General features: G+C 34.5%; 1 protein-coding gene across 2 annotated transcripts; it reads right to left on the bottom strand.

Moving 5' to 3' along the window:
* Positions 1-1,021: 1,021 nt before the first annotated feature.
* LOC143232350 (protein LTO1 homolog) lies at positions 1,022-27,458 on the bottom strand. Of its 2 annotated transcripts, none has more exons than XM_076467670.1 (5): positions 27,309-27,458; positions 22,472-22,577; positions 13,842-13,912; positions 6,932-7,046; positions 1,022-2,677 (listed from the first exon to the last, which is right to left on the bottom strand). In XM_076467670.1, exons 1-5 carry the CDS (start codon positions 27,359-27,361, stop codon positions 2,603-2,605), a joined length of 420 nt encoding a protein of 139 aa, XP_076323785.1. In that variant the 5' UTR covers positions 27,362-27,458; the 3' UTR covers positions 1,022-2,602. The 2 variants fall into 2 exon arrangements, with proteins under 2 accessions (XP_076323785.1, XP_076323786.1); XM_076467671.1 differs by lacking the exon at positions 1,022-2,677 and adding an exon at positions 5,995-6,117.

The raw sequence follows: 27,458 nt of genomic DNA, 5'->3' as shown, positions 1-27,458 counted from the left end.
TTAGTATTCTACAGTTAGTACCTAATGTAACATACATTTAAGGTAATGACAGATTAAATTTTAGAAACAGGGTGTCTAAGGTAAAGACTAAAGCTAAATTTTACACCTATCTGGAGTTCCAATCCCACTCCTCAGATAATGTTTTAGATGTGACATTACAATGACTGCTGATATTAATAGAATGCCTAGTACTTGTTAAATGCGGTATCATCTAGAGAAAAAATAAGGACCTAGTCTTTACAGATTTATTAAAATTCAAATCTCATATTAAAGAAGACAGAAAACTTTTAAAATTTTTGTATATAATTTTCAAGAAGTCTTAAAAAGACAATATATTTTAGGACTTTTTTATCACCAAAAACATTTTAAAGCTTTTACCTTTTGAGAAAAATCATTTGTACAGTATCTTTCTTACAGACTTAGCAAACAAAAATATATTAATTACCTATGATTCAAAATGTAATTTTAATTAATATAAAAATGAAAATTTAAACACTTTTAGTAACCACAATTTTTCATGAAATACATTAGAATAACCATTATTTACCACTAACATACAAATAATTACGTTATTCACTATAACACGATCATAAAGTTACCACACCAGTATGTCTTTATAACAAATGACAGGCATATTTCAATTTAATTTTAAATACAACATACATTTTGTTATTTTCAATGTAGTTCTTTATTACAAGGCTTTTCTCCAAAGATTTATTAAGGTAGCTTAATATAACACAAACAAGAAATATATCAGCATGAAATTCCTTAACCATAATTTTCAATCTTTTTGATTATTTGTGAATTGCTGTTTTTATTACAAGTTTTTTTATGAGAAAATTCTTTGGTACACTGGATGTTAACTATGAAATAACATCACATATACTTACATGCATGAAAAAAACAAAAAATAAATCAACTTTCAGGATTGAAAATATATTGAAATAAGATAATCAAATCTTAATTTCCATTAGTAGCAACTTTTCTACTATTAGAATCAAGACATCATAGTTTCTGGCTATATTCTATAGGCTTTTTTGTTTCAGTTACATAAAATTTTTAGTGGGCTTTCTAGTTATAAATTTCTCACTATTAGAAGTCAAGACATCATAGTCTCCAGCTATGTTCTATGTGCTTTTTAGTTCAGCTGCATAAAATTTGTACTGGGCCTTTTAACTGTAAAATTATGATAAGTCATCTCAACAAATCAACATAGTCTAAAAGAATGGTTCCATAAGCCCTCATCACATGGTCAGTGGAAAGGAAATGTTTGTAGACCCCTGAACAAACCTAACACTTCAAACCTTAAAAATTCAGCTATATATACCACAGGAATATGCAAAAGTTACACAAAAAAGTCTAAACCTTTGTGTAGTTTTTGAATCAAAATGGGGAAAGTATTCTTTAGTTGGGAGTTTCTCTGCATTGTAAAATAATGACTTGAATGTTGATTTTTCTATAATAGAAAAAAAGTGCTTGTTTAAGTTTTTTTTTATTTTTGCAATGGGACATTAAGTTCAAATATTTTAAAAAATCCACTGTTAATTTTGGATTCTGAGAACTGAAAAATAGCCAGGACTTGCACACAAAAAAGTTTGTTTTCTGAACCCATTTACTACTACATATCTGTGCAAGATAGAACTTTATCACTTATGGCCCTAAGGTTTCAATACAAAACCTAACACGAGGGAAAAGCTGACAAACATTACACTTAACAATATTATAGAATTTTGTTCACAAAAACAAGTTCACCCATCATATTAAAAATGTAGAAAGGTAAGTCTGTGGTTAAAACTAAAATTATAGATTTATAATATTCATTGCTTTATTATATTATACTGTTATTATGTGGTTTACTAAACTCTCCCCTCTCCAAACAAAAACGTTTGGGAACCACTGATTTAAAACATGTAAGTGATTTCATCTGATATATGGTGACTCAGATAAAAGGTAATTTCATATGTCTGTTAACAAAAAACAAAACATAAAGAACTATATCTTTCTTTCAAATTAATTTAACTGACTTATTTCCACACTCTGAGAGTACAGGATTATTACATATTTAAGCAACAAGGTAACTAGTGGCTTTCATGCCAATCAAATTCTTTTCCTAAAATAAATACACATTCACAGTGCATCTCACAAAAAAAATCAAGATAGGGGAAGTTTTTAGTCAATATTATTCACACTTGTAGCACATAGAAACTAACAGATACTATGTTGTCTTACATTGAAAGGTTTAAATTTCCTTAAATAATGATACTGAAACAAAAACTGTACACATTTTCATAAATGGACTAAACCAAAAAATTCTACAAACTTCTATAGATGAAAAAGCAATTGCTGCATCAAATTTTCCTTCTGTTTTTTTGAAAAGTTATATTATGACTATGTAGATTTATATACACAGCTTATACATGTTTAAAAACTGCACTGTATTACTTTACAAGTTTTGTACATTTCAGCCAATAGGATTAAGACTGGAAAATTGAAATGCAGTGATCAATCTGTTCAAGCGTTGCTTTCTGGAAAGAAAGTACCTGAAAGTGAAACATCACACCAAATCTTTGATAATAACACAAACCTACTCCATCAATAAGTTTTAAAAAGACATTTCTGGTCGTTCATCTTCAGGTTCAGGATCACAAGAGGTATTGATGTCCAACAGAGATAATACCTAGTTAAATGAACATTAATTATTTTTAGTTTTACAAAGTCCTTTAAAAGTGCATTTCCTGTTTTAGGATACAAGTATAAAACAAGCATTGTTTATGGAACTGGAGTACTAATAAACTTAGTATTCCAAAGAAAGTTTTATCTTGAACTTAAGAGAAATCCAATTCAATATACACTTCAATCAACGAGTGTTATTTGGTTGTACTATTTTTGGAAAATTCCCTCATCATCAATAACACTGAACACAAGTTCACCAAAGACAGATAAATAAACTGAACCTATATCATAGTGAAAAATATCAAACACACTGTTTCTGTGAACGTTCTTTATAGTCACTATGAGAAAAACATATATACTAGAAATAGTGATAACAAAGCACGTTCACACCAAAAGTATGTTGGATATTTTTCACTATGACATAGATCCACCTTCTCTCTCTTTGGTTTCTTGTGTTCAGGGTTATTGATAATAAATGAAATTCTCCAAAACTGGTATAACCCAATAAAACATGTTTATCAAAATGTATATTGAACTGGATCTTCCTTGAACTAAGACTTCAAGAATAAACAATTTTAAGAATATTAAGTTCATATAGTATGTCTGCTACTGTGTGGCTATATAATGTAAAAAACTAAACAGTGGTCAATGACACTTTTCTTCATTTCACCTACATAGTATACACTGCTCGCCAAAACCTTAAGGCCAATGAACATAAAGAAAAAAATATGCATTTTGCATTCTTAGACTCAACCACTTATTTGAGTAGAGCTTTGAAAGATGAAAATAAGGAAAGGGAAAATAAAAATAAAAAACTTTTTAGCATTTAGTAATGAAAATGTGAACACTATGAAATTAGCCTAAATACTAGTTGGTCAAAAGTTTAAGACCACACTGAAACAAAGCGTTAATTGGTAAACACATAATGAAATTTAGTCATTTGTGTTCAAGCATTAGCGTTGACAAGATCTTCAACTGACATCTCCTGTGTTGCATTTGGTAAAAACACAGCAAAAGGTAAAAAGTTGAAAGAGTTTGAACGTGGCAGAATTGTGGAGCTGCAAAAGCAAAGTCTCTCTCAACGTGCCATCACTGGTGAGATTGGGTGCAGTAAAACTGCTGTTGCAAATTTCTTAAGAGACCCTGAGGGATACAGAACGAAAATTTCAAGTGGTCAGCCCAAGAAAATTTCACCAGCATTGAGCAGGAGGATTTGACGGGTTGTCTGGCAAGACACCAGTTGATCGTCGAACCAGATTAAGGCCCTTACGAATGCAGAATGCAGCTCAAGAACAATAAGATGGCATCTATGAGAGGAATACTTTAAAAACCATAAACGTCTTCAAAGGCTATGCCTCCTTCCACACCACAAAACAGCTTGGTTAAACTTTGCTGAGAAGCACCAAACATGAGATGTAGAAAAGTAGACGAAGGTTTTGTTCTCTGATGAGAAAAATTTAACCTTGATGATTCAAATGGCTTCCAACGTTATTGGCACGATAAGGATATCCCACCAGAGACATCTTCTACATGGCACAGTGAAGGAGGTTACATCATGATCTGGGGTGCTTTCTCCTTCCATGGAATAAAGGAGCTTCAGGTTATACAGGAGTGTCAAACAACAGCTGGCTACTGAAAGCCCTCGCTTGTGTGGAAAATGACTGGGTCTTTCAGCAGAACAATGCTGCAATCCATTTTGTCTGCAGGACAAAGAACTTTTTCATGGTGAATAACGTGATTATTTTAGACCATCCAGCGTGTTCACCCAAACTGAACCCCATGGAAAATGTTTGGGGGCAGATGGCAAGGAATGTCTATAGAAATGGACATCAATTGCAAACAGAGCATAATATTCATGAAGCCATCTTCACCATTTGGAATAATATTTCAGCCAGCCTTCTGCAAATGCTTATATCGACCATGCGAAAGTGAATGTTTGAAGTAATTCGCAATGATAGCCGTGCAACTCACTACTGAGACCTCTTGTTGGGCATTTTCTACCCTGTTTAGGACTTCTTTTTGGTATGGTCTTAAACTTTTGACCAGCTAGTATTTAGGCTAATTTCATAGTGTTCACAATTTCACTATTAAATGCTAACAAAGTTTTTTATTTTTATTTTCCCTTTTCTTATTTGCATCTTTCGAAGATCTACTCAAATAAGTGTTTGAGTCTAAACAATGCAAGATGCACATTTTTTCTTTATGTTCATTGGCCTTAAGATTTTGGCCAGCAGTGCACATATTCTTCTCATACTGACTACAAAGCACATTCAGACTAACTGTATGTTTGAACTGAAGTAATATTTTTATACACATTACAAGGGCCTTCTTATTAAAACAATACTGCTGAGATACAATTTATTCAAAAATTTAAACATAGAAAAATATCACTTAGAATCTTAGTCCACAACATTTTCTTTTTCAAATGGAAACTTCCAATAATGCACAAACTAATATGAAGAATTAAAATGCATGCATAGAAATTATGAGTGTACAAGGTTCGTTAGGTACATATTCAACTAATTAAGTTTCATTAACACAAATGAAACACTTTTTTCATTTAAAATAACTGTAACACAAATACCTAAACAGAAATAATTAGTAAAAGCTAGGTAGATTCTTCATTTAAAGGTTAGTAGCCATATCCCATGTGCTACAATTTAACTTTTATCTAAAGTAAAATGATGGGGGGACATGTAATCTCATAGATTTTAGAGTTGGTTAATGAAGTCCAAAAAATCACTGAAAACCACCTTTAACTTTCATGATTTGCATACAATCAGCACTTTACTAGAGGCAAACAGTGGTGTGAACTTGAAGTCCATTCAAGTACGTGTGTGTGTGTGTTTGGATTTGATTAAATAAACTGACAATTAAGTACGTTATTTAAAAACATTACAACTAATGTTAGAATAAAGAGTTGCTGGTGAAACTATATTATCCCTAATGTGTAATGTTCTGCATTACAAACATATTATAATGATGTTAATAATACAGATTACAGCATCATTTTTGTAAGTTAAAAAAAAAAGTGTTAATGTAAGAAACAGAATTACAATTTTCTTTTCTTACAACAAAACAAATTTAAAAGTGCTTATTTACAATGTACCTATTTTTTTGGAAAAGAAAATCTATCTACCTTATTTCAACACCATACTTTTTATTTTACGATATGTAACACTAAATAAAATAAATGTAAAAGTCTTCTATTAAATCACAACCATCATAAATAACTAACTAAAACAAGTAAATCTGCCAACTTTTATTTACACAGTTACTTTATTTGTATTTTAGAATACTGTATTTTCAAGAAAATAACCAACTTGAAAGCATAAATGGAAGTTACTTCATTCAAGCCATAATGGGAAGGGCTCAAAACAAGCTTCTTTGTCAAGATCATCCAGGATTGAGTCCTGGTCACGACATTATAAAAACAGGAGTTGCCTGAAAATAGCAACTGATCAACTGCCAAACCAAATAGTAAATATGTGATGGTAATAAGCATTTAGTAATAAAAAAAAGTAGTCAAATAATAATTAGGTTAAGGTAGTAGCTATAGTCTACTAACCATGATTTAACATAATGTATGACTAACAATGTGTGTGTATATACAGTGCTGGTAAGATGTCTATATCAAAAAAGAATCAAAAGTATTAAAATTACAAAGATTAGAGTAGAAGTGAAGTTGAAATACATCATAACTCAAATTTATAAATCCATTTCACAAGTAGCTCTTTATGATTGTGAGACAATACCAGCAACGTTCAGTTATATCCTTAAATAGAGATTACATATCTACAAAAGTATATTCTAGATTTAAAAAGTAAATTAAAATCACAGTTATCTTATGGTAAGTATTTTCAATTTATTTTATCATCAATTTTTCACTGGTTATCTTGACAAAAAAGTGTATTAAAATATATTATACTGCTATTAATCTAACAAGACTGTGTATCATTTTAAAACTTTTTTGAGTGTGTAATGTATTTGAAAGTTGTCTGAGATATTTCTATCGATACGCTTTAGAAAATGTTTGATATTAATGCTTGTTGATGAAATAAATAACAACAAGCATACATAGAGCACATTCTCTCAAATATGTATACTTACTAGTAAGGAGCCAATTTTAAAACATAATTTAGATTTGTTTGGCATCACAGAAACAAATATACCAGTACATTTATGATATTAAACCATAAACAAGGTAAAACTGATTCTGAAATTAAACTTTTTAAATGAAAAAAAAAGTCAATCATACCTGCTTGAATTTTGCTCTGATTTTCTGGATTCTTTCCACAAAGTCTTGGTCTGGTACATTTGTCTTAGGAAAGCTTTTTGTCATCTCCAAGAGTGACCTCAGAGCAACTAGTTTCCTAAGATGTTAAGTTTATGAAAATACAATAAGAACTTCCACTAAACCAGATCAAGATATTAATAACTCAAATGACAGCCTTTTGAGTCGGAAAAACACTTTTTATAAACACAGGTTTATGGGGCATTCTATAGTTATGAACCTGAATTAACAATGGAGATAAAATTAAATAAAAAGTTATAATTTTCCTACACTGAAAACACATTTCCAATATGTACTTTCCTGTTCTCATTAGATTAGCTTTTCCTCTTTTATGCTGCCCTCTATAAGCAAACAATATTTTTATAATGCATGTCACAAGCCTTCTTCACTCCCCTATTGGAATTAAAGATTCCAAAATGTCTCTCATACATATTAATGTGTGTCATCTCTCCACCAATATAGGAGCACCCCCATAATGTGATGCATGTGACTCCTTCTATGTGCCGCTACTGAATCATCACTTTGAAGTTTGGCAGAAGACAAACACCAGAAGGTTGTGGAAAGTGTGACTGGAGGAATGTATCTATCAGAAATACATTTTCAGTACAGGAAAATTACAATTTCTAATATAGTACATCCATCTGCTCACAAGATAAGCTAGAATCCCACGCTGAAAAGGAAGTGAGACAGGTGTATGGGAAGAACAGGTATACAGCTTGAATGTGTTCAAAGAAAACTTTTGTAGATGAGAGAAGAAAAATCAGTTGAATGGAGGAGGGGCACCTCATCTCTGAACAAGACATCTCATCACCACGAGCAGCTAAAAACAAATATGTCAGAAAAGAAAGGAAGCAAATTCAAGTGGTAAAGGATAAGTCAGGAAAATGATCCCAATGAGATAAATATGGAAACACAAACCCACACTAATTAATAGAGAATGTGTCCCATAGGGTAGAATAGCTAGGAAATGGCAGACCATACTTGCTAAAGTTAACTACATCCAAAACTTCCTTCCTGAGTACTGATATCTGCAAGAGAGTAGGATGCAGTTCATATAAGCTTCACCTTAAGCTCTAAAATCCTGGATGAGAAGAAAACATAGACTCCAGGGTACAATACAAAATTAGCATTGAGCTAGAGATTGGGGAATGTATCACCCAGTATTTAAGGGACACATGTAACTTCTGCAACCATGAGACTGGTCAAAAATATCCAAAGGTTAATTACAACCCCATTATCGCAGGAGAAAATAAGGGAGTGTTCATAACAGAAATGAAAATATCCCACAAAAACCCCTTTGACCCACTACACAAAAGGAAAAATAAAGGGAGAAAGATGGACAACCCCAAACCTGTTTGATGATTTATGTTAATTGGTTCACTCAATATCTAAGACCACCCCAATGGGTACTGACATCCATGCAAGGGAAGGATGAGGGAACCCAATCAAAGAGGATGAACTGCATAAAGATGTATCATTCCATAATGCCTGTCACTTAATTTGAGGATGGTACTCCTTCTACAGTAGCAAAACACCACCATTATACTCTGAACGAAATGGTTATAGCCATTTGTGTGAAACCCATCCAGCAGGATACTTCTGTGGTAAACCACTCCAACAACTTTGAACTGTTAAGTAGTAAGGACTCCTCTACTCCACTGGAAGAAAGGGAGGAGAAGAGCATTGGAGAGTCTGGAGGAATGGCTACACCTGAGACAGTGCATTGGCTAATAAAGAAACCTTATTTTGAAAAGACCATACTGGTTTATTCAATCAATGTATGATTGGGATGGATAGGTATCCCTTTCTGCTTTACCCATACCATCCATGACTCAGTTCACTACAGGCCTATTTATGAAACAAATATCACGTGAAATACCCCATCTTCCCCATCTTGAAGTTGAGCATACAGAGCCATGGAAAGAGCATGGGAACTAACATGGTGTACAGTGCAGATTTATTTGTGTGTGAAAAGAATAAATGATTAACTGGAATCCTAAAGATGAAATTTGATGCAAGAGCCCCAAAAGGAAAGGAGTGCATTAATAAGAATGTTCCTAGTATCATAGCCACACCAAACCTGAAGTACAGCCACAGGTGGTAGACGACACCAGAAGAAGGCAGAAACAGCAATGTGATGAAAGTAATGTACAATGAATGGCTGAAGGGTGGTCCACATGCCAGATTTCAGAATCTCCTCCGAAGGCTGACAAAAATGAGAAGGAAGGAAAAAGGTGAGATGTCGGATTTGATGGGAAGTAACACTGAATAAAGCACACGTTGAGGAGGGGACAAAGAGGAATAAGGTAACTGAATTAAATAACAAACCCAATTGGAAAGAGTAAAGGGAGAAAGATCCCAAGAGGAAGAGGGTTGCTAATAGATAAAGAGATGGGAGTGGGAACCTCTGTAAGAAGCTATGTGGGCAATATAATAATGAAGAGCACTCAGAGTATAGAAGTCTGTCAAGATTAGGATGAAGGTATAGATGGGAAACAGAAGGAATGGAAATGTGTGAAAAGGGAGAATTAACCACTGAGGTTTTGGGAAGGAAGGAACAATCTAAATAAAGCAGAAGATAGGTTTGGTCAAACAGTGTATAAGTGATGTCAATAACAAATAGATGCTATCAATGACACCCATAGGCCAATGGGCTCAAACAGTGGTAAAGTAAGGGAATGGAGTGCCATGTTAATGTCCCAGTCCAAACACATTGGACGTCTAAGCAGATGACATATTCAGAAAGAATTAACCAAAACTGCAAAGAAACAGTAACTAGATAAATGAAAGTAGGAGATAGGGCTGCCCAAAAATCTCATATCAAAGAGACTAAAGATTCCTTTCTCAAAAAGTTACATAAAAAACACAGAAATACAAGCAACTGTAGGATAAGAAGCTGGGATACTCTGAGCCAGGGCCAAGGAGCAAAATAAATCCATTTCTGCTAATACACAGCCAAGAATGAAGGACAAATGGGATGAGATAAAAGAAGTGCCACACTATGTGAGAAATTAGATCTCCCAAACAGGCATGATGGTGGAAGACATAAATGAAGAATGCAGCATTGGTGTTGATGGAGAAGGTGAGAGAATAAAAGAAGAGGGATTGAGGGAAACTACTGTAATGGAGTAGTCAAGGAAACAACAGTTGAGCATGGCCAGTAAGGAGCAATCAGAAGGATTTTGCTTAAAGTGATATGGACGAGGAAGATTATCCAATGAAGTATTCAGGTAGGAGGATAAACTAGTTTGATCAATCCTGGCTGAAGGCATCTATAGCCAAAGCCAGATGATAGGGAGCCCAAGACCATGACAAGGTAACTAGAGATTGAGGGTGGTTACAAATGCATCGATATAAGGAAGGAACTACTGATCATAAAGCCACCAAAAACAGGAGATGAAGTGATCACTGTCAGGTAAACCCAGTCAGGTTAAGAAATATTATCGGTCAAAAGGTTGAAAGCATCTAGAACATGACACACCATCAAACAAAGGTGATGACTGCAAGTCTAAATGAGAAGGTCCTACATTAGAAAATACAGGGATCTTGACCAGGTTCCACCTTGATAAATGACATGAGTCACCACTGTTGAATTGTCATAATGGATGATGACCAGGCAATCTTTAGAATGGAAAGAAAGTGATCCATAGCCCAATGAACATGAAGGAGCTTAAAGATATGGACATGAAGAAAACATTTTCTTACAGGCCAATGACCTATTGCTTCCCACACAGCTCTGAAAGGATGCTCTGTGAACAGATGTAAATCTGGCTGTGGAGGAGAAAGCAGGACACCTGCTGATGTATGAGCCTTGTTTAACCACCATCGGAGATAGTCCATAATGTAGGAAGAGTTATAAATGCACACTGGGATTCTGAACAAGGTTTCATTGGCTATGGAGAACCCACTGAAGAGATTGTACACAAGCCTGGCCAAGGCCTATGTAAGGAGTTATAGAAATTCACACCCCATAATGCAATAAAACCCCATGAGCAGAAAGTAAAAAAGCAGAAAGGGCATTTTGAATATTCAATTTCATTGAACAGAGCTGGAGATCAGAAGGTTGAGCCTAGAATGAGATGGGTGTTGAAGAAAACACCCAGATGAATGAGGTACTAGATAGGATAATGGAAGGATTTTTCAATTTGATAACCATTCCACCCTTTCAGCTTTGGGAAGGAGGTGATAAGTATGACAAGGTGACTCCTGTTTAGAATAAGAGATAAGAAGCCAGTCATCCATGTAAAAGTGAAAGTGCAACCTCAGGGCTTGAAGATGTAGAACAAAGGTTCTACCACACAATGAATAACAAATGATGCCAAAGCCTGCCTAAAAGGTAGGACACAAAATTGGTACATTCACCACCTGGTGATGAACAAATTGAAGATAAGGACAAAAAGCTCTGATATAGGAACAAACAGATAAGACCTGACACTGAAGACCCAACAAAAAGCCAACCAAAAAGTAAGGTAGGATTCCACGGTGAAGGATGGGATATGAACATATCAACTGAGACAGGATGAATCAATGAGCGGTCTCCTGTTATCTTTAAAACTACAAACAGATGGGAGTAAAATCCCCCTGAATAGCATGAAGCAGGTTTGATAGCCTGTTGTGAGATGAGGTCTTGCACCGCTTCAGATAAACACTGGCATGACAAGGGAGGAAGGGTAAGAAAAGGTCTGATTAATCCCTCTGATAAAACTCGGTCAACCCAAATATCAGAGATGAAAGGGCTCCATTATGAAATGAAGGTTGCCAGACAAGCTATCATTAGACCTGAACCCATTGATAGTCACCAAAAACCACTGTTGGAGTACCACAATATGTTATTGAGAAAAATTATGAATAATGGCATCACAAGAAAGAAGAACTGACAAGAATTTGTGCCCTGTTTGGCTCCAACTGGAACAAACAGGCCATCAGTTGATAAAGTTTAGTTAATTGTGGGACTAAAGGGACTGTGTCAAACACAAAAAGTTTCAAACACAGGGCCATCCAAAGGTCTCATAAACAAAGAGCCAGGTCCATGGCAATACAGTATCAAGATCTAAAAGGTTCAAACAACAAATAAACCACTTCTGCAGCGCCTGCTCTGAGGATGGCAGATGGACTAGCATAAAATGGTGGAGGGAAAGGACATCAAAGAAAACTGATGAAGAGCCTCAGGCAGGAGATGGATCAAAGATAGAAACCACAAAAGATGGTGTGTGGAAGGCTTGTGGCATATCTTATAAAAAACGTTTGCATATAGTAAGCAGCATAAAATGGGAAAAGCTACACCTGTGAGATAACTGAAGTACCATATTGGAAATATTAGTATAAATGAAGTTGGATATACTAGGAAATGATAAGATGAACTAAAGATTCAAGTCCTATGCCCCAAATATACAAAGCTGAACCAAACAATTGTCAGTCCAAATGTGGATAGTCCATCCTTTGATAAGAAAATAAGAGAGGATGGACTGATCAGAAGCCCTTAGGGGAGGGAGAAACAAATGATCAAAACCTCTTTCAGATAGGCCAGGCTCAAAGGGCTCAGGAGAAAGAGTAGCAACAGCATGAGGCAAAGGCTATGCTATATAACACCCAATCTCCCTGCAAGTAAAGACTAATAACTCCTTTGATGGGTCACCCACACCCATGGCCTGAATTATGGTACGAAATTAATGAGATGTACCTAAATTTGTAATGTTTACTTTGGAATTTATGCCTGATACCAAACAAACAAACTAAAACTTTCACGACAAAACACAGGTTAATGAAACACTTCTGTAAATAAAGTGGAAAAAAAATTGAAATAAAGTAAATTAGATTAGGATAAACCACTTTGAGAAATAAAAAAAACAAAGAGAAAGACATCTGATCTCAGGCACTACCAAACAAGAGGTGGAGGTTCAGTAGTGGCCCATAGGAGTAGTCACATGCATCATGTGATAGTAGTGCTCTCCTATTAGTGGAGAGATGATGCATGATGATCTGCATGAGAGATAAATTGGAATCTTTGATTAAGTAAGAAGTGCTTGATAATATAAAGATATGCTGCTGAATTAGGCTCTGTTCTTTCATCATTATAGTATTTAATGGAAAGATAATCTAACTCAGCACAATATTCTGTTGAGTAAAGGTATCTTTCTTTATATCTTATAACATTGCATGGAAAGATTGTTTAACTCAACAGAATATTCTAATTTTAAGTTACTAGGAAAACAAAAAACATTCAGACATCTAAGTCAAAAAGAAAATGCTTTACATATAAATAACAGAGAAATAACACTAGGCACAAACTAAAATGTAAAATCTACTTAACTGAAATTAAAAGTAGCACCAATAGAGCAGGAGAATACATCATCTATCATATTTAGTTTAAAAACTCAGATATGAAACAAGAATAAGAAAATTACAAAGTTAGGAGTAGACATGGGTTCTCAAATCTGCAAGCTCTCACAATTAAAATTCCCATTTCACCATCTACATGTACCCATGAGAAGGTAGTTACTTCAAGTGAATCAGAAAGATAATTAAAATTTATTAAATAATTTAATGAAATATATTATAACAAACAAACTACTAAAGTACTAAACAAACATTTACCCCTGAAATTAAATACACCTCCAAATTTTAGTGTGTGTGTGTGTGTGTGTGTGTGTGTGTGTGTGTGTGTAAAACACAGAAACATGAAAATACAGAAATGGTACTAGTTACAAAAATAGTCTGTTGTTAAAACAAACAGAACCTTAAAAAAATCTACAATTTATATGTATCATTGTTTCAGTAGTAATGAATACATAAACTCTGATAATTAAATACATAATTCCACTTTCTGTGCCATCAAAACTCATTCTTTGTAATGAAGGAAATAACAAAAACAAACCTTTGTTTAGTAGTCTCATCCTTCTCCAGAACAGTGATCCAGGCATGAACAAAACCTTGGTAGAAACCTAACTAGAAATAAAAAGGAATACATTACATCATATTCACCAAATACTGGAAAACAAATGGCAGTATTTATAATACTTGAACAAATATATCACATTCTTCATAAACACCAGCTACACAAAGAGTGAACTTTTACTGAACTAAATTAAATACATTTTGATAAAAACTTTTCACTTTAAGAATAGTTTTTCACACAGTCTTTTGTAATAATCCAATTATTAGCCATTATCAACAAATCTGACAAATCAACTATGCTTACAGTATTTTATAAAATTACAAAAATTTACAAACTTAAAAACTTCAACTCTTAAAGAGACCTACCCCAACTACATTTCTTACAAATTAAACTATAAGAGCATGTACTGAAGTGTACATACTGTAAGCTTTACTATCTATTTTTGTTTTACATTAATTGTAATGCTACTGAAATAATTTAACACCATCCATAATTTTAAATTTTTGAGCAGAGAGAATGCAGCCAGTAAATAGTACCCTACTACCCATGCAGAGAGATTTACTGTCAGTTCAAAGTGTGATAAATATTTTGCAGTATTACAAGGCTTGGCTTCAAAATTGTTATTTGTAATATTTACTCCTGTCTTACACAAACACATTACTTTGTACAGTTACACTTAGATCATCCTTTTGTTATTAATTTCAACTCCCCCATCACACTTTAATTTCTTAAAAACCTGTATGAAGATGAAACTCATATTTTGTACTATCAAAGCTCAGTCAACCTCAGTGGCACTATGAGGAAAAAAATATGATGAAGTAATTAGGGATTAATTGAATTTCATCTTAATTTTACAAACAAATTTTATTACTACCCATTACCTGGACATCACTAAAATCTACAATAAAGCCTTGTTTAAGAGGTCTGAAATAAATAAAGCATAAAAAATGTTCCTGAAGTAACTATCAACTAGAGCAAACTCAAAAGCAGATCCAGTTGGATGTGAAATTGTCATTGCAAATTAGTGTAGCAAAAAACTGGTTTTAACTTGTCAATTTGTGCATGAAGAAGTGTATACAATGATTTTGCACATTACACTATGAAATGAGACTATAATCTAGGAGCAATGCAACCTGTAATCAGAAGGATAGAGGTAGGAGAATAAAAATGCATTCTTTGAAACACCTTGTTTTTGAATATTCACACAAAGCAGAATGATTAATGGAGTAAGTTCAAATATTAGCATTAGTCACCTGAAGTTGGCCTTTCCAGTCCTGGTTTAGAGTTATTTGATGTTACAGCCATTTTCTAATTTCATATCAAACTAGTTGTACTTCAAAACGGAATCATATTTTAAAAAAAGTTTAATTTATGAATTAAAAACTTAAATAGTGTTAAAAACGTCAATGGCCTTTAAAAAACTAAAAAAATCAGTCCCAGGTAAAAGAAAACAACGAGTTAAAAACTGTGACCAATGCATTGTCTAGTTAGGACAACTTCCTCTTTCTGATTCTTAGGTAAACAAGATGGACAAAGTCCAATAGAGGGTTTTATTTGGAAAAGCTTGTTTTTACGTTGCTCATTCCAAATCGACTGCTAAGTGGAACGAAGTCAAGCCTTCAATACAGGGCCATGTTCTGTGTATGGAACAGGCACAGCAGTGATAGTGCCAGAGCAGATAGACTTAGCTGTGGTGTCAGCAAGCTCATTCCTGCAAATACTAATATGGACTGGTATCCAGAAGAACTGGACAGAAGTAGATGTTAAAGAGAAATGGGCCAGTCAGTTTTGAATATCAGCAGGAATAGGGTGAGGACTGATGTGAAGTGATTCCAGGGCTAACAGAGAACTAAGTGAACAGGTATAAATAGTATAGTTTGTGTACTACATAGCTTCTATGTAATTCATGGCAAGAGAAATGGCGTACAATTTGGCAAAAGTATACTGGCTATTAACCTTTCAAATTTTGTTCAATATGACTTTGGAACTGGTGGAAAAAGAAATACTAGAGGTGTATTTAATCCAAGATTCCTTATGGCTTTGACATTCAATCTGCCAAGCACATGCACGGGCCTGCTAAAATGCAATGCAGTTTAAAAATGTGTGACACTTATGAAAGGTTTCCCAAGCCCATTTTTGAGCTTTTCTTGTCATGTGGCAGACAGAATTCCACCAAGGATAAGGATACTGTGGGAAAAATGTCGAGGTCTTAGAAATACACTGGGCAGCTGCCTGGACAATACAGTCAGTTACTCCTGCCACAGTCATCTACTGCCACATGATGGCAGGATCAAGTTATAAGAGAGCAATGAAAGAAGGCTACTTAGCTTGGTCCAACTTCCACCGACATACACAGGTCGGATGGCAATGACCACAGCCAGTCTCTCTCAAAGTGACAGGAAAGTGATCACTGCTCCCTGGATTACTGTCAACTCTCCAAGAAAAGTAAAGGGGATCAGATAAAAAGATCTAAAGCAGTAAAAAACTGACTAAGTGCATGAAATAAGTATAAAAACCAGTACTGAAGAGAAACAGGATCTGGTCCAAGAGCATATGCTCTATAGCATGACCCCTCCCATCAATACTAGCACCACTCCAATAGTAAAAAGGGGGATGGTAACTACTCAATGAGAGCATCAAGGTCTGAATGATTATAAATCTCTTCAGTTACACCTATTTCCTTTCAAGCTAATTGCTCTGCCTGAGTCTTGAAGGCTAAGAAGATGGAGGAAGAAGCAGAAGTGCTACATACCCAGCAAAAGCTTTCACCTAGAGTGACGACGATGCTCTGGGTATCAGCTACTTCCTGGCCATCAGAGAGCAAGATCAAGAAGGGGACAGAATTATATTGCCCACTGACCCTTTGAATATTGTCCCATGTGACTTTGGAACTGGTGGTAGAAGATATGCTGGTTGTGAACTTAATCCAAGATTCCTTCTGACTTTGACGTCTTACCCACTGAGCATGTGCATGGGCCTGCTGGAAAGCGATGCAATTTGAGAGTGTGGGATATCTACGGAAAGTATCTCAGGCCTGGTTCTGAGCCTTCCATGCAATGTGGCAGGCAGGATTCCACCACAGATGAGGATATAGTGGAAAACGTTGAGCAGCTGGTTGTACAATACAGTCAGTTGCTGCTGCCACACAGTCGTCTATTGATGGTGGCAGGATCAAGTTCTGCGAGAGCAGTGAAAGAAGGCCAGTTTGCATGATCCAGCTTTCACCAGAGCATGTGTGTCAGGTGGCATTGGCCACTGCCAGTCTCTCTCAAAATTACAGGGAAATGATTACTGCCTTGTGGATTATTGTCAAACCTCCATATAAAATGGGAGAATAATGAAGGGGAGCAAATTGAGAGATAAATAGCAGTAAAGAACTGACTAGGTGCATGAAAATAAGTAGAAGAACCAGTACTGAAAAGAGAAAGGTTGTGTTCAGAGCAATTCCTCCTATCAATATCAGCACTTTCCCAGAGGGGATGAGGTCCATTAAAGTCCCCAGGATTATAAATGGAGACAGCAATTGCTCAATGAGAGAATCAAGGTCTGATTGATCATATGTCTCTGCAGGTGACAGGTAGAGAGAACAAACAGTAATAGTATGACCCAAGGAAACACAGATGGCTACAGCCTCCAAGGGTGTGTCGAGTGGCAAAGACAGAGTGGGCACATGCTGATCAACCAACAGTGCCACCCCTCCATACACTTGTCCATCACACAGCCTGTCATTTCTGTACACAGGAAACTGCTGAAAGGTGACTGTACTGGCAGGTTTCAGAAATGTTTCCTGTAAGAAAAGATATCCAGGATGTTAGGAAACAATCAGTGTTTTGATGTCATCCAGAGTAGAACCTGAACCTCAACATTTCCATTGTATCAAGATGGCCATTTTTATTTACATGTAGATGAATTGGGTGGAGAGCCCTTCTGTTTATGACTACATCTTTTTCCTTACTGTCCTTATTCAAGGGAGATCTATTGACCTCCATGGATCCTGCCATAGGTCAATTGGGCAGGTCTTTGCTGCTGGAAGATAATTCCAGTGACTGAGGATGCGAATGAATGATTGTTTTGCATCTTGGGATGGGAGAAGAAGGTGTATCCGAGAAAATGCCTGTACCTGGAACCAAAGGAAGTGGATCTTGGGATTTGTTGGAATGTATGTAAGGGACAGAGATGTGTGTTGAAATTGATTCATCAACTTTTTTAACCATGGAGGTCAAAAGACTTTTCATTTGTTTTGAGAACAATTCTTTTGAAGGCACAGAGAGATCCATCTGCACTCCCACTGTAGTAGTGGAACAAAGTGCAGCAGCATATGTCCAAGATAAAGTGGTGGACAGCAACTTTCAAGCTTCAGGATAAGTAATGTTATAAATCGTTTTCAAATGCTGCACCTCTTTTTCTTTCAACTGTTTAGGGCAAGAATGAAAGTAGAAAGGGTGTGAGCCATTGCAATTGATGCAATGAAGGTCTGTTTCACACTCATAGGCATCATGGTCCTTGCCACTGCAAGAAACCACAACATAACATCTTTGAGTGAATGAACTGCTAACACTGGAAACATCTGAGAGAGTTGGGAATGTATGGCTGTACCCTGCAATTAAGATAACCTAACTTGATGATGGCAGGTGGACGTGGTGATGTAAATGCCAGAACAAGAATACCGGTCGGCATTGTAATTTCATCTTAGCGAGTGGAGATATGCCTCACTACAAAAATTCCTTAAGTGGAGAAACCAGCGAGAATCTCAGACTCGGGGATGTTCTTCAAATCCCTTTCAACAATAACTCCTTCTGATGAATTCAAAGTAGCATGATGCGTAAACTTAATAGGTATATCCCCAATCATCTTTGAATGCAAAAGGAGTTCACTGTGTTGAGATATGGATGTTTCCACCAACAAGTCACCAGATCAAAGCTTCCTTACTGACTTGGAGAGCCAACAAGTCCCTTCTGAATGTAAAAGGGAAACATTTGCCCTAAAGATTTGTCTGAAAGAGAATGTAGGATAAGAATATGAGGCACAACAGGTGTTAGAGATGTTAAAGATTGCTGCTCAAAATCTTCAAGACGTGGTTGTTTACCTATAGGCTGTTTTTCACTATTTTATTTAAGCTTTTATTTGGAGGATCCATAATAAAAAAAGGGAAAGTTCAGTGCCCACTGACCCCACCCACCATGGAGCCCTGCAAGAAGATGCACTACAATGCCAAACAAAGACACTGCAGCAATGCCAGGGTTTCGTGAGTACTATACCCAAGCACCAGCATCATATACAATGTCCACAACACCTGCTGAGAACATCCAACACTGGTACTTGATTGACCCTAACCCAATTGGGCCAGCCGACTGACCCAAGGGAGCCACCCCAAGATTGCCCGTTTACAGGAATTCAAGACCAAAGTGGTGTGTTAGGGTTGGGCTCCTCAACCACCAGAATCCTCTCCTCCCCTTCATGGGTTGCCATGCACAGCAAACACATGGGTGGATGTTTAGACCCCAGAGAAGGTAAGCTGAAAGAACAGAACTTTCCCTGGGAGGTCTCCTCACAACATACAGGAATCAGTAAGCATTAGTTAAGTCTTTCATGGTCATCCAAAGACCTGGAGAAAAGCCCACAAAAGAGTAAGGTAGGATTCCATAGTGAAGGGTGGGTGTGAACATATTGATTGAAATGGGTCAAGTCAATGGCAAGCCTCCAGTCCCCTGTCTCTTTTGGGAACTATAAACAGGTGGGAGTAAAATCCACCCAAACCATGTAAAGCAAATATGCGAGGAGGTCTTGCACTGCCTCAGATAGATGCTGGCATGACAAGGAATTCAAAAGAGGAGGAAAGGAAACAGGCATTTGTGACAAGGGAGGAACTGGAAGAAAAGATACAACAAATCCCTCTAACAAAACTCAGTGAGCCCAAACAATAGAGATAAAGGGCTCCACCAATGAATGAAGGTTATCCAGATAAACTACAAAACCTAAACCTACTATGTAGTCACTGGAAGCATTGATGGTGTACCATAAGTCATCTTGAAAAACAGTGACACAGCAGGAAGGATGAACACACAAGGATTGGGAAGGAAAGAGTTGAGAGAAAGGTTAGATTATTGTGGGACTGAAGTTACCTTCAACTCCAAAGACTCTGCAATTGTGTCACATACAAAAAGTCTCAAAAACAGGGCCATCCAAAGGTCCCATAGATAAGGAGCTGGAGGCCAGGCCCATGACAACATAACATCAAGACCCAGCAAGTCCCAACAAATAAACCACATTTGCAGGACCAGAGCACCAAAGATGATAGATAACCCCTAAGGGTTTCTGTGAAGAGGTTCAGACAAGAGGTGAATCAAGGAGAGGTACTGCTAGAGAGTTGTCAGGGTAAGATGAATACTGGGCATTGGAAAGATGAATGGGAGGTTTGGAAACCTCCCTACAAATAGGCAAAACTAAATCCAACAATTGTTAGTCCAGATATGGACAGTCCACCCTATGATAAGAGAGGGCAAACTGATCTGAATCACACAACACAAGGCATACTAATATCGTCACCTAACTGGGAGGCAAAACACTTAGCATGAACACAAATATCAGGAGATGGTGGAAAAACTGAATAAGGTTGAGAGGCAGAATCACATATCAGAAGAATAAGATGACCAAAGTGGTAATGTATACTTCAGATTTTTTGCTTGATACCAGACAAAAAGTGAAATGTTTTGTGGCAAAACAGGAGTAAATAAAACACTTTGGAAAATAATGTGGAAAGAGGAATTTTTGGAATAAAGTAAATTATATTAAGTTAACTACTCTGATAAGTAAAAAACAAAAAGAAAGACATCTGATCTCAAGCACTGCCAAATGACTACTAATGGTTCAGTAGTGATGCACATAGACAGTCACATGCATCATGTGATAGCACTACTCTTTCATTAGTGGAGATGAGGCTTGATGCTTGGCATGAGAGATGTGTTGGAATCTTTGATTCCAATAAGGTGGAAGACTTGTGGCATGTGCTATAAAAAAGTTTGCATATAGAGGGCAGCACAAAATGGAAAAGGGTAATCTTGTAAGAGGAGGGTAGTACTGTATCAGAAATGGCTACACATAAAAAGATTAAAACAATGTAAAAACCAAATACTGTATATGAAAAATGACATTTCTCCCTAATGCAAGCAACTCATGTGGTTAGATCACCCTTAAGCAGTTAAGTATAAGAGCAAGATAATTGCAACCTTTCATTTGAAAGATAAAATATAGCTCATAGTTTAAACCAAGAAGCAAGAGTAATTCTTGAAGACGAGAAACCCACTTGAAATAAAAATGTATATCAGTATGGATGGTATGGGTATTAACACTTTTACTGATAAGCAAAGAACAATGTTTTGACCTTCCTAGGTTATCTTCAGTTTAATAAAGAGAGTTTGCAAGTGATCATTGCCAGACACGTCAACAAATTTCCTCAAAAACCCATGGAAAAAATTATACGTACACACCCAGAACAACAACAAACAAACAACAATAAATCCCAAGATACAACAAACTACAAAACCTTATACTGCTGCATTCCATATGTTCCAGATATCAGTGAAAAGATAACCAACACTTAGAAAGAAATTATAACAAAACACAACATTCCAGTAAACACCAAATTTATTCAAAAACCAGGTACAAAACTAAAGTCCATACTATGTAAAAACTACACTGACAAACACAACACCAATATAATTTATAAAATACAATGCAACAACTGCCACAACTTCTATATTGGAGAAACAAGCAGAAATATGGAAACTAGATTCAAAGAACAACAAAAAAAAAACACCTTCAGACGTTTTTGAACACTGCAAGTCAAATAAACACACCATAACCATAGAAAACACCAGATATTAAATAGGGAAACAAATGTAAAATCAAAGAAGCCCTACTTATACAACAACTAAAACCAAAATTAAACCAATATAAAAGAACACCTTTATACCTATAATAATTAATAACCTAACATCCAACTGCAATGCCCCCTACAATCCCGTACCTGTTTATAATCTCGTCTTTAAGACATGTCCAGCAAGAGTCACTTGCAAACTTTCTTTGTTAACTGGAAGATGACCTAGGAAGGTTGAAATGTTGTTCTCTGCTTATCAATAAAAGTGTTAATGCCCTAAACAGCTGTTCTGAGATACAAGAAGCAAAAGATGGTATGAATATTACAATTACATTTTACAAAACAATAATACAATTTACATCTGTGGCCAGCTAATAACATCAGGTTGGACTAATAACACTCTGGCTTGTACAGTGCTGAAAATGGTCAAATAGCTATTACGCCTTATTATTCCTACTTGTGTTTTAAAAATTAATTTGTTTGAATATTTTCACCTTCAATACAAAGATCAGCAAATACTATAGAAAGAAAGCCACAGTATAGTTTGAAACTTGTCTCAGCATGACAGCATTTAGAGAGATTTCTGGCAAAATAAAGCAAGTAATTCAAGTTTTCTTATTCATTTACAACTTTTATATCATATAGTGACTACTAAGAAACAAGCATGATACAGAGTACTAAAATTACTATTAAATTATTATTACTGTAAATATGACATATTCCATGCACTCACTTCTGATGCCAGTTGAGCTCCCTTCTGAAGCCCTAATGTATAGCCTTCCCTCCATCCTGCCTCTTCTCCCAAGCTAAACCCACGAGTAAAACCCATCTGTCGATACCTAGAAGATATTTCACACAGTACTTAAGCAGTGATTACCAATTTGTATAAGATTATATTGCACAGAATTTTATACCTTTAATATCCTACATTTATTCAGCACTTTATCTATGAAATATAATTTCAAAATTCACAAACTCATCTCACACAAATTCCTACTTAAATATTAATACCAAATTAATTGTAATTTAGCAGAACCATAAAAACTGGAACTATTAATATATCAGAAGAATAGTGTATTTGTCTAAAATAAAAGTTTTATGGAACTAAAGTTTACTTCTTAAAATCCTGTAGTTTTATATACATAAAGATGGTAAAAATATTTCAATTCTGTTATTCTTTTACACTTATTTTTAAGCACAGTTTCATTATATTTTTTCAAATTTTACCCTAACAGAAGTAATGTTGTTCATGAATATGTACATATACAAACTTCTAATCTTTTTAAAACCATATTAACTTTTCTCTAATTCATCTTCTGAGTGAAAACAACTGCAATTTATATTTTAAACTTAAGCATGTATAAATTTCTTACAATAATAAAATTACAAAACTTAAACTGATGCTAATAAAAATAACAGTATAGTCATATAAGACATGAATAGAATCTTTGAATTCAAAGTTTTGTATAATAAATCTTATCACAATATAACCTCTTTTCTTAGTGATCAAGAAGCCAGAACAATTATTGTAGTTCTTCTGCTACAATAATTTTGTGTTTCCCTTCCTCTCACATCACAAGTTTCTTCTGAACTCATACAACATAAATGTATGATTTCATTTTCCGTGGCCTACATCAGACATTGAACCTCCATAATAATTCAAACAACCATACTAAGAAAGTTTATTAGCCTTAGTATAATGAAACCTCTAAAAATTCATTATTTATTTCCTTTGTAATTATGCCTGGAAATTAACCTTTCTATAAGGTTTTCTTAGCTCGCAGTGTTAAATTATATATATGTAGAGTTTTATGATGGTTATAATGCATTACAAGTGATAAGGTTTTAAGAAACACAATACAAGGAACATAACTAAAACAGAGAACACACAAACATACACAACTTTGATATTTTATTTTATAAACAAATGTGGAATTAACCAACTTGTGTGCATAAATAAATGTAACAAAATAAATAAGTAGTAATATCTTTGATGTTAGAGGAGGTATAACACAGAGCTATATATTCCATCCAGACTTATGTTTAAATGTTGATTGCAGGTAGAGCTGGACAATTTGTAGAATTTGCCAGTCAATTAATCATCAAGCCAATTAATCAGTTAGTTTCCACTAACTGAGTCTTCTCACAAACCAAATCTCCAAATTTTCAGCTTGTTTTAGTTTAACATTCTCATATTACCCTTCATTTAACACAACAGACATTTTCAAGTACAATAACCTATGATTAAATTATTACATTTTTAACCCAAGTCATTCTATATGAAAATATAACATTCACAATGTAGTACCAAAACCTATATTAATACTGTTCCATGACTTTCTCCCCAGAAGATTTCATAAGACATCTCTAGTAAAACAAAATAAACAAATTCTTGTTAAAAATATTGCCCTTAGATTCCATGTGATAAAACAACTAAAGATTCTAGTTATGGGCAATATATAATATAATCAGTGAAAATGGATTCATTTATTTCAATTATTTGGCAAGAAAACCTGTGAAGATTTCTTTGGCAGGTTAAAATGGTTAAGGTGGAAATCAAAGCATTACAAATAATATAAAAATTAAAATAATATGAAAAACTAACAACAAATATTTTGGAATGTTTTTCCAATTCTATTAAAATGGTGAAAAACTTTAAAATAATTAACGAACTTAAAATTGTAAAAACATCACAAACCTTTAATACCAAAGTATTGATACGAGCAGTAGTTTAGAAAGCACATAGTAAAATAATTAATCTCCTTACAGTTTACATGACAGCATGAAAGAACTTTAAAAACAAATGTGCACTGAAAAACCAATAAATCAAACAACACAGAACTTACCACACTAGCTTTTGTTTCCCTTTTTAGTGCTTCCAGTCTAGCTAAAACTAGTTGTAACTAAACAGGATTCCTGTTCATGTAATTAAATTAACAGCTGAAAGGTATCACATATTGTTAGATGTTACTCATCTGTAACTAGTAATTTGTAACAAAAAGGGTTAAAGAGGAATAAATAATAATGAACACTGAAATTTGTGACTTAAACGCAAAGAGCCAGCTAACCATTTAAAACCACTAAACCTAAAAACATTAATACAAATCAAGTTAAATGTACATATATATGGAATTTCATAATCTTTGTTGCTCTGTGCAGTGCAACTGTCTTTCATAACATCTTGTAAAACACAAGATGTTCAAGGTAAATTTGTCACATTTCTCCTTACTGTTATTTTTAACTATATCTTTTTTAATAAAGTTTGTCAATGATTCTAAAACACAAAGCAAAAATCCTCAGTTTTATTGGCAAATAGGAAAAATTGTTTTATTATGATTTAAGTTGTTTCAGCCCTGTTACAATGTTATCCTGAAAGGAATAGAAATGTCCTTATTTTTCCCTCTTGAAATTTAGTAACTGTGTCATAGTACAGCAACTTATGATAACAAAATGCACTACTTTGCACTTCTGCAATTAAAGATCACTTGCAAAACATCTGTCCAACTTACCAATCAACCCGAGACATTCTGTAACATCTCAACATCTTCAATACACCAAGAAATACCATCAGTGTTTAATGTCCCCAGCAAACTTTAATAATTGACTAAATATGTCTCTTTCCATACCATTATTAGCTTAAATGAAAACAAGCAAATGTCAAAGAACTAAACACCTGAGGTACTCAATTAGTAAGAAGAGTCCGTTTGACTGAACACCACTGATAATCTTTTGCTTAGTTCCAACCCTACAATCAAATAACTAACATAGTTTTTCTCCAATCTCCACTGCTCAATATGATTTTACTAGCTAATTTTTATATGACAACATTTCAAAATCTTTGTGAAAATATAAGTACACCAAGTCCACACCCTTTCAATCATCCAAATATCAAGTAACATCCTTGAAAAAAGATAAATTAGTAAGGTACAATTTCCCTTAATTTTATATGAATGTTAAAATTTAAAAAATTCACAAATTACTTAAAATATATAATATGTATAATAGACTAAACTAAACTGGTAATGTAGTAGTCCTAAATATATACAGTTCATATAATAGATAAAACTTAAATTAGTAATATTGTAGGCCTAAATCTACACAATTCATATAAGAAAGGACTAGTATGAATTCACATGGCCAGTTTTTTAATCCCTTATATTCATTTAAACCACTTCTGATTCAAAGATGTCATTTACAACCAGATAACTAGGATCCCCAATGGGTCCAATACCAGCCAATTGTTTTATATGCTATCACATAATGAAGTAAATTAAAGAGGTAATGTATTTAGCTAAATCTTTTATACACTGATGGTTATATAGTGTTGTACATGAAATATATTTGTTGTAATTATTTTTATTTTATAATAAAATAAGTGGTGTCTAAGTGCCACACTTCATTTTTTTTAGGTGTCTAGGTGTTCTGCATTCAACTAGCATATAATTTCCAGGACCACATTTATCACTCCAATATACAGACAGTAGAAACATTAGCAAGCTTCCAATCCTCAAACACCTACCCAATGTCTACTGACCTACCTAAAAATAAGAAAGAAGGAGCCTCTTTAAAGCCGGAAGAAACACCTTGTCTGGCCTTATGCTTTATTTTTAAATTTCTTAATATTTTTGCCTACCACTAAAATGTTACATTTATTTGATTCAAGAACAAGCACAAACCCTTAGGGCACACCACTAATAAGAAAGGTTGAATTTAACTCGACTATTTAATATCATTTTTTTTTTCTTCTGTTACTCAGCTACCCTACAACCTTATTAATAAGAATTTTCACCAACTACAATGGCCTATAAATAATATATATTTAAAAGCTAAACACATTTTCTTCTAATAAAAAGCTGGGCAAACAAAAAAAATATTCAAATCCTGATTTATGTTACTGAACATTTTTGTTCAGTTTATTATATTGAAACAATGCAGAAAATAATTCTAGCCCATACTAAAAAAAGGGGGGGGGAGCTTTGTGGAAAATGTTATGACTAAAACTGAACTTTTCCAACTTAGCCTCATGTTAACTGCCAGTTGTGAAATGTTTTTCATGGGAATTGTATTTTGCCTTGGCCAGGGCCTCCAGGTAGCACTTTCACTTCTACTGATTTTGAACAAGCTATTTTAAAACATTACAACTTACTTTATTAAACACCATTTCTTGACTTCCTTTCCTTTAATATTGACAACTGTGAACGTAATGTGCACAACTGTTAATATCAGTGTAAATTGTTTCAAAGTATTGAAACTAAATAAGTGAAAAAGTCAGCCGAATTTCTGATGATAAATAAATTAGTGAGCTACTATTTCAAGTGAAATCTCATTATGAAACATCTACTATCGGCTTCTCGCAACATAAACAACAACAACAAAAAATGTCTTGGGTACAAACGAATCAACGTTGCTACGACTACGAGTTTACTGTAGTACTAAGTAGGAATCAAACTATTAATAAATTATAGGCCTAACCCCCTGAGCTCAGTACTTACAACTTTGGTTAAATAGTACATTTGTGTGTGTTCACTTGAAAATAACCCAATACAATAAAATATGCAAAATAACTATACCTATTATCTGCAAACACAATATCATTGAGAACATCATTGAAATCACGCTCCATTTTTTTTTAAATGTATTATTCAAATCAATATTATAACTCTTAACATCAATAAAAGTCACTCGTAATTTTCTCTCATATATAGCTCATAATACTTTCA

The sequence above is a fragment of the Tachypleus tridentatus genome, chromosome 11 (genome assembly GCF_004210375.1).
Source record: "Tachypleus tridentatus isolate NWPU-2018 chromosome 11, ASM421037v1, whole genome shotgun sequence".
Taxonomy (NCBI): domain Eukaryota; kingdom Metazoa; phylum Arthropoda; class Merostomata; order Xiphosura; family Limulidae; genus Tachypleus; species Tachypleus tridentatus.
The sequence above is the reverse complement of the archived record's forward strand: the minus strand, read 5'-3'. Positions and strand labels throughout refer to the sequence as shown.